The 8,888-nt window shown below is 35.3% G+C and overlaps 1 protein-coding gene across 1 annotated transcript; it reads left to right on the top strand.

The window, feature by feature from the left end:
• The first annotated feature begins 1,073 nt into the window (after positions 1-1,073).
• On the top strand, positions 1,074-8,466 carry LOC129902085 (calcium-transporting ATPase 1-like). The gene is made up of 7 exons (XM_055977120.1): positions 1,074-1,711; positions 2,528-2,582; positions 2,664-4,603; positions 5,149-5,307; positions 6,991-7,162; positions 7,258-7,556; positions 7,843-8,466. Exons 1-7 carry the CDS (start codon positions 1,535-1,537, stop codon positions 8,089-8,091), a joined length of 3,051 nt encoding a protein of 1,016 aa, XP_055833095.1. The 5' UTR covers positions 1,074-1,534; the 3' UTR covers positions 8,092-8,466.
• The last annotated feature ends 422 nt before the right edge of the window (positions 8,467-8,888 follow it).

Genomic DNA, 8,888 nt, shown 5'->3' with positions numbered 1-8,888 from the left:
TTTTTAAAATTATTCAGAAAGAACAATAGAAAAAAAGAAAAGTAAATTTAACTTGATATAACTTAGTGATACATTTAATACCAATGATCTGTGCCTAGAATGCGTTGCTAAATCTATCATTCTATAAAATTCTTCTTTTTAACTTTGTGCTTAGTGGAACATTTACTTTAGTCCACAAATAACTTCATCTCATGCTTTGTTGTATAATGTTACATTGGTGTAATATTTACTAATATCTCACTAATCAAATGTGAACGAAAAAAAGTATATTAGTTATTTCACCGTGATAGGCAAGCAATACAAGTGGGCAGTGACTACCTTCATTTTGTCATTCAATTGCGAGATAATCACTCATGGCCATAGATTTTTAATGAGTCATAAAAATTGAAACGAATAAACTTGTTTATTTTTCCTATCATATTATCATAATATGCTCATTCTTATATTATTTTTTTGTTAATACATGACTTGCTCATAAGAGTTATGATATATTGTTGTACTTAACAAATTCAACCCATCATTACTTATTAGCTGTTTACATAAGATTGATACTAACAGAACTCATAAAAAGTTACAATTATTCTAGTACCTTTTTAAACACTCTTTTTCCAAGTGCAATTTTATACAAATTTATAACTGTTAATTGCCGCAATTCATATTTTCTAAATTGTGGATCATGTTTTAATAGTTCCAATGTATTACTAATTTTTTTTCTGTCTCAAAAATAAATTTCTAATGGACAAAGAATCGTAAATCTGATAATTCTGATTAAACACGTTTTCAATATAAATACTTTCAGAATAAAGAAAAACACGATTGAAGTAACTATATACATAAATTTGTTTTCGAAAGATAACATACTCTTAAGAGTGAAAGACAAAGTTCAAACTTACGGTGAATTGCTCAATAAAGGATTGAATCCAAGCTATTATGTACGTATTGGAATTATCTAAATAATGACTCTTTATCGCAATTTATGTGATATAAATATTATCATTATCACATAAATTAAAATGAAAGAAATTGTTAATTCCAAACAATTATCTACCGTGTAGCAATAACCATACACTTGTACGCATAGAATCTAGTGTCATTTTACTCGTTATCACTCTTCCACTTTCCACTCCTCCATTACACTACACCAACAATTTCGGAAACCGCCCATTCCATCAGCTAATCGTGGCGGAGCACACGGCGGCTCTCCTCCGTAATACAGATCTACTGTACTATCTCTTCTCTCTACATTATCAATTTGTTGCTTCTTTTTTTCCTCAAAAGAAACACTTCTATTTGACTTGAACAGTAAGTTCTCTAGTCAATTAGTTAAAACAGAAAAAAAATAGTCACTATCATCAACTGCTTTTTCTAAAGATGTAATGCCGTATTAGGTAATAAGAAATGTATAAACAACGAAAAAGCTAAGTGAATATTTTTTGATTGAAGTGTTATTGGAGTAACGATTTCTCGATCTGTAAATGAGATTAGCTTAGGATTTTGAAAAAAAATCAGCTGTATTTTGAGAAATTGAAGAGTTATGGAGGAGTACATTAAGGAGAATTATGGAGAAGTTAAACCGAAGAATTCATCGGAGGAAGCACTTCAGAGATGGAGGAAGCTGTGTTGGCTGGTTAAAAATCCGAAACGTAGGTTCAGATTCACAGCGAATCTATCCAAACGCTTTGAAGCTCGCGCCATCCAGCGATCCAATCAGGTTTACAATCTGTTTCTTCGTTTGCATAAGAAGTAGAAATATTTGTGCAATTATTGGTTGACTTTATCTTCTCATGTCTTGGTTTACAATTTTGCCCTGAAAGTTTACCGGTCGGAGATATTTTGCGAGAAGTTTTTCTCTCTCTGTCGCATGTAGCTTCTAGGATCTATAGAGGAATGCTATTTTCATACTGATACTTCGTTTCGGTGTTTCCATTGAAGCAGCAAGCTAGAGCAAAATGAATATAGAGGGTTCGTAGTTGAAAGCATTATATACTCCCTCGTTCACTTTTACTTATCAAATTCGATTCTCTCGAGTCAATTTGATTAATCTTCGTAGAGAAATAAAATCAGATCAATTCAATATCTAAAGTTAAAATTTAGATATTTGAAAACTATACGAAAAATACTACAAGTTGAGTGAACTGAGGAGGTATTTAGCTATAACAGAGCTTTAATGGAGAGCAAAATATTGAAAATAAAAACGTAGTTTGGAGTAGAAGTTCATTTAAAGTCTCTTAGAAGAATGTGCTGATTCTAGTTTCTTGTCTGCGTTCTTCCTTCCTATTTCTCCTTAACAAGTTAGGATCACATTTTTCTTCAAGTGTCATCTCGTTAACTTTATTCTGAATTATTGAAGTTGGTAATCTTGTGGGTGTAAATTTATAGCACTCCAAGTAGTATTGCTTTGTTGTGCTCAAGTAATTATTTTCTCTAAAATAAGGAAAGAAATATACTGCACGTTTAGACTCCAGAGAGCTTGTTTCTCTGTTCTTATTTGTGAAAATGGGTATAATCTGCATTTTCGCTAATGTAGGAGAAACTAAGAGTTGCTGTTCTGGTTTCACAAGCTGCACTTAGCTTTATTCAAGGTACGTAATTGCATATTTCAGTGACCAGCTTCCAGTATTTAAATTTTCATCTTTAACAGATGTTCAACTGAATATTTTCAGGAGTAAGTTACACTGTCCCGGAGGAAGTGAAAGATGCCGGGTTTCAAATATGTGCTGATGAGTTGGGATCAATAGTTGAGGGCCACAATTTGAGGAAGCTGAAAGTTCATGGTGCGGTTGAGGGTATTGCAAAAAAGCTATCAACATCAACCACCGATGGTATTTGTACTTCTGCTGATTTGCTTAGCCGACGAAAAGAAATATATGGAATCAATAAGTTTATTGAGAGCCCACCAAGGGGCTTCTGGATTTTTGTATGGGAAGCTCTTCAAGATACAACCCTCATGATACTTGCTGTTTGTGCTTTTGTATCTTTGGTTGTTGGCATAATGACTGAAGGATGGCCAAAGGGTGCACATGATGGACTTGGTATTGTTGCAAGTATCCTGCTGGTTGTATTTGTTACTGCTACAAGCGACTATAGACAGTCTTTACAGTTTAAGGATTTAGATAAAGAGAAGAAAAAGATTACAGTTCAGGTCACTAGAAATGGCTACAGGCAAAAAATATCAATATATGATTTGCTTCCTGGTGATATTGTTCATCTTGCTATGGGGGATCAAGTACCAGCTGATGGACTCTTCCTCTCTGGATTTTCTTTGTTGATAGATGAATCAAGTTTAACAGGAGAGTGTGAACCCATTAATGTAACCGCTGAAAATCCTTTTCTCCTCTCTGGAACCAAAGTTCGTGATGGCTCGTGTAAAATGCTTATCACTACTGTTGGGATGAGAACCCAGTGGGGTAAACTGATGGCTACTCTTAGTGAAGGAGGAGATGATGAGACCCCATTGCAGGTTAAACTGAACGGAGTGGCAACTATTATTGGTAAAATAGGTCTGTTTTTTGCTGTCATCACATTTACTGTCTTGGTGCAAGACTTATATAGCCGCAAACTAGGGGAAGGGTCCCAATGGAGCTGGTCTATGGATGATGCCCAAGAAATGCTGGAATACTTTGCTATTGCAGTTACAATTGTTGTGGTTGCTGTTCCTGAGGGGCTTCCTTTAGCTGTGACATTGAGTCTGGCATTTGCTATGAAGAAGATGATGAATGATAAGGCACTTGTGCGCCATTTGGCTGCTTGTGAGACAATGGGTTCTGCAACTACCATCTGTAGTGACAAGACTGGGACACTAACGACTAATCATATGACAGTTGTAAAAGCATGCATTTGCGGTAAAGTCATAGAAACTGAAAAATCTAAGGATGGTTCTAATATCTGCTCTGAAGTTTCTAATTCTGCATTGAGAATACTAATCCAGTCTATATTCAATAATACTGGGGGAGAAATAGTAAAGAATGAAGATGGAAAAATTGAAATCCTGGGAACACCGACTGAAACTGCTCTTTTAGAGTTTGGTCTTATGCTTGGAGGGAATTTCCAGGAAGAGCGTCAATCATCTAGACTTGTAAAAGTTGAGCCATTCAATTCAACGAAGAAGAGAATGGGTGTAGTTATAGAACTTCCTGGAAAAGGTCTCCGTGCACACTGTAAAGGAGCATCTGAAATAATTTTGGCTTCATGTGATAGTTTCCTAAACTCTAGCGGTGAGATTGTTCCCCTAGATGAAGCTTCAATTAACCATCTGAAAGATACGATTGACCTATTTGCTAATGAAGCTCTTCGAACTTTGTGCCTTGCCTACAAGGACATCAGTGATGAGTACCCTGCTGAAAATCCTATCCCCTTTGAGGGATATACCTGCATAGGAATTGTAGGCATTAAAGATCCCGTTCGTCCTGGTGTCAAGGAGTCTGTCACAATTTGTAGGTCAGCTGGAATCACTGTGAGAATGGTCACTGGAGACAACATAAATACTGCTAAGGCTATTGCTAGAGAATGTGGAATTCTGACTGATGATGGTATTGCAATCGAAGGTCCAGTATTTAGGATGAAAAGTGAGGCCGAGCTGCAAGAAATTATTCCAAAGTTACAGGTGCCTTCAGAAATTATTATTTCACCATGCACATGTTCTTTCCAGGATTGCAATTTCACTTCACCTATCAAATAAAGATATTTGTTTTATGTTCATGCACAGAAAGTGATGATATGTTGTATGCATATGTTCTTTCAAGGATCGGGTTTTCTAGTTGTTGATCTTGGATTGCATTTTCACTTCACCTATCAAATGAAGATATTTTGTTTTACGTTCATGCACAAAAAGTGATGAACTTCTAGTGTTTTTTACTTTTATATTTATTTTTATCCCTATTATTATTTCATCTAATGTTGGCCTGAGAGGAGGTGAGATGGAGAAACATGGCTAGTGAGGATTTCATATAGCCAACCCCAACTTGTTTGGGACAAAGGTTTAGTTGTTGTTGTCGTTGTTCATGAACAGTAAGCTGAATATCTTAATCTGAGGTCATTTGTGTGGATTGTCCTAGTTTTCTTACTGGATTATCGTATCTCATTTGTTTGTTTGCTGCTTCTGATTGGGTACCAGAGAGATATTAATATCTTCTTCATCTATTTGCTTAGGTGATGGCACGTTCTTCTCCAATGGATAAACATATGCTAGTGAAACATTTACGTACAACCTTTCAAGAAGTTGTTGCAGTGACTGGAGACGGTACTAATGATGCTCCTGCCCTTCATGAAGCAGATATAGGTCTTGCTATGGGCATTGCTGGAACTGAGGTGATATTTAGTTACTGTTGTAGTAGGGCTTATCTTCTAAAGTGTGGTTTGACAGTGGGAACTTGTTGATTTTTCAAGCAATTGCAATCTTGAGAACACCTATTTCAGCTGCAAATTATCCAATGTGAAAAGTACTGGTATCCAGTATATGTTAATTAAATGAAACATTAGAAGGGAGATTGCAATGTTTCTTACCAGTTAGTAAATAGCAGACACTTAACCATTTTTTTCCTTGAAAGGGTAATTGCATATAAAAGAAGGTGAGTTCTTTCTGATTTTCTGTTGGAGTGCTGGCATAATTTGTTATATTCCTTTCCATTTAGAATTGCAATTTCCCTTGATTGATTTTAAGTGAAGTATTTCCCATAAAAACTTATGCTGTTTTCGTACAAAAATTCGATGTAGTATCTTCACTGTAGAAGAAACTACTTGTAAAATGACTGATTGGTTAGCCATGTCGTGGGTGACATTAGAATGTTTGACAGAAAATATTGACTTGCATCTACATAACTCTACTTAAACATGTGTGCTAGTCAAAGTAGATTATTAAAATGGGAAAGTAAAAAAAAATTGTTTGTCATTTCTAATTCAGGCCTGTTCTCCCCAGTAACGGAACTGTAATTTTTTTGGAGGAAGTTTCTTTATGTGATTTGCCTTCACTCTTATCAAGGAGATGAGTTGTGTGTATTTTGGACCAAGGCAAATGCTGAAATTTTTCTTGTACAGTGAAGCAATTGTGACCATTTTCTGTTCACCAACCTATTGTTCCTTCACAAAGAACTTGCTATACAAAAATTAATAAGTTTTGACATGGCTCTACTTTTTTTTTGTGCTACATGTATATGGATTTCCTCTCTCTTTATTTGTATTGGAGATCATGACCTTTTTCTTCAACAACCTAATGTTCCTTCACAAAATATTTACTCTACCACAAAATAAGAAGTTTCATCATGGCTCCACTTTCTTTTATTTGCCAAGGGCTAATGTACTTCTCTCGTTTTATATCTTCCTTCTGTAATGCCATAAGCAACTTAAGCTTCCATTGCATCAACTCTCCTATTAAGGATTTTCTCTGTACAATTTAGGCATTTCATTTGATCTCTGCATTCCTGGTCAAAGTTTGTAAATTATATAGATTCAATTATACAGCACTGCAATGAGTACGGATATGGTTATTATTTTGTTAATTATTGACGTTGAATATGTATAGCCTCGCAAGTGCTGTTTGTGGATCTTTCCTGAATGACTCGTCTACTGATGTGTATTAGTTCATCTTCCTTTTTAACTATTTAAACTTTGTAATTAGATTTAATTTTTTGGTAAGAAAAACTTTTGTAACTAGATTTGGCAGTTGTACTGTTAAACCATGAATTCGTTGTTTTAGGATCCTACTGATTCCTTCTACTCTTTCTGGCTTGATAAAACTAAAGAGCTGCTATGCGTCAGCACTTAGAGAAGCTGCAAAATTTTCATTCATCAACTTGTTTGAACCTCCCATTTTCCTCTATAAGATTTTGTAGTGCCCATACCTAGTATATTCCGTTCACAATTTGGACTTTGAAATGAAAGTGATTTTTCACGTCATCTTGCTTAGTGTAGTAGGACATAGTGGAGAATTTATATGGTTACTTGATATTTATTTGTTTTCCTGGAGTCATCATGTTGTCTGGTTTTTGGTTCCAGGTAGCTAAAGAGAGTGCTGACGTTATAATTTTAGATGATAATTTCTCAACAATTGTGACTGTGGCCAAATGGGGACGCTCAGTTTATGTGAATATTCAAAAGTTTGTTCAATTTCAGCTGACCGTAAATGTGGTTGCCTTGATTGTCAACTTTTCTTCAGCCTGTTTGACAGGTAACATATCTTGACCTAAGAATTACTTTTTACTACTTTTAACACATTTTCCCCGGAAGTTGTAATTTTGAGATGTATCTTCTATACATTTTCAGGGAGTACTCCACTAACTGCTGTTCAGCTTCTATGGGTCAACATGATCATGGACACACTGGGAGCTCTTGCACTAGCTACTGAACCTCCTAATGGTGACTTGATGAAGCGTTCACCTGTAGGAAGAAAGGGGAACTTCATAAGCAATGTCATGTGGAGGAACATTTTGGGTCAATCTTTCTACCAATTTGTAGTCATATGGTATCTTCAAACTACTGGCAAAACCCTCTTTCATCTTGATGGCTCAGATGCTGACTTGATTCTGAACACAGTCATTTTCAACTCTTTTGTGTTCTGTCAGGTAATTTCCCAACATATAATCTCTCACTACTTCCTAATGCATCAGAGCATATTTTATGATTCTTGAGTTGATTCACTTCTTGTTGCTGTTGATTGATATATGTAAAATGAGTTAAAAACACACAGACAGATTACTGCAAGTTTACATGAAAGCTTTCTTTAAATCTCAACTGCCACATTTAAATCTACCGAGGAGGTTGAAAACTCCTGGTAGAACTTCTGCTATTTATAGTACTTTACTAAATCCACTAGTAACACCTACATGTAATCTTTGTGTTTTCTTGCAGGTTTTCAATGAGATTAGCTCTAGAGATATGGAAAAGATAAATGTCTTCAAAGGTATATTGGACAACTATGTTTTTGTTGCCGTCCTCAGCTGTACAGCTCTCTTCCAAATCATTATTGTTGAATTCCTCGGTACCTTTGCAAGTACTTCTCCTCTTACATGGCACCAGTGGTTTACAAGTGTTGCAATTGGATTCCTGGGAATGCCGATTGCTGCTGCCATCAAGATGATCCCAGTAGGATCAAGCTGAATTCAAGTTGGAGAAACTTTAGTAAGTTACAACTTGCTTGAACTTCACCCAAGGGCATAGACTCAGTTGTTTGCAGCTATCAATCAAAAGTGTCAAAGCCAGAGACTTGAAGGGTGGAGATCTTTACAGGAAAGCCTAGCAAGAGTTGGTCAATTTGATCAATTTCCAACAGCTTCTTATAATGTTCAGAAAAAAAAACGTTCAAGATACTGAACAGCTTGGTGCTCCTTAAATTTTTTGGATCAATAACTTGTGAAGTATAATTTCTTCTGAACATACCATGGTTGTAACGACACCTTGATATGGTGTGCTTCTGATTGGTTTTGTTTCATTGCATCATCATATCAATATTTTGGCAACAATCATATTCAATTTCCTTTTTTTGTTTGTTATTTCAACCATTACCACATCTCTCAGTCGTTGTTTTTGAGGTAATTCAAGTTACTACCTTGTCATTATCCCGACATTCTCATTTAACAATGGTTTAGGACCTCTGTCTGAGGAATCCTCCAATCTACATCTCAATTTGAAGTCTGAATGGTAACTATAGAAAGCACTATATGACCATTTACTTTTACATTATGTATGACTTGTAATGTAGATTTTGTTTATGCTGCGAAGCAATGCTATAATAATTTATATACAATATATAGGAGTAATAATTTAGGAATTATTTCTAATATAAAAGAAATAGGGCTTTATTTATCAGTTATCAAATGACCTTCAAGAAGTTCTCCTGAGCTATTATGAACAGAGAGAGAAGAAGCACACGTCCTAAAATATTACAAGTACTAACA

This window comes from Solanum dulcamara, chromosome 9 (genome assembly GCF_947179165.1).
Source record: "Solanum dulcamara chromosome 9, daSolDulc1.2, whole genome shotgun sequence".
NCBI classification, from domain to species: domain Eukaryota; kingdom Viridiplantae; phylum Streptophyta; class Magnoliopsida; order Solanales; family Solanaceae; genus Solanum; species Solanum dulcamara.
Note: the sequence above shows the minus strand (reverse complement) of the source record. Positions and strands in the feature narration are given on the sequence as shown.

Bases quoted from the DNA above. Each gene is read 5' to 3' on its own strand.
- LOC129902085 (XM_055977120.1), top strand. From the start codon at position 1,535: ATGGAGGAGTACATTAAGGAGAATTATGGAGAAGTTAAACCGAAGAAT. The intron at 4,604-5,148 runs GTGCCTTCAGAA...CTATTTGCTTAG, and splicing joins AAATTATTCCAAAGTTACAG to GTGATGGCACGTTCTTCTCC. The intron at 5,308-6,990 runs GTGATATTTAGT...TTTTGGTTCCAG, and splicing joins TGGGCATTGCTGGAACTGAG to GTAGCTAAAGAGAGTGCTGA.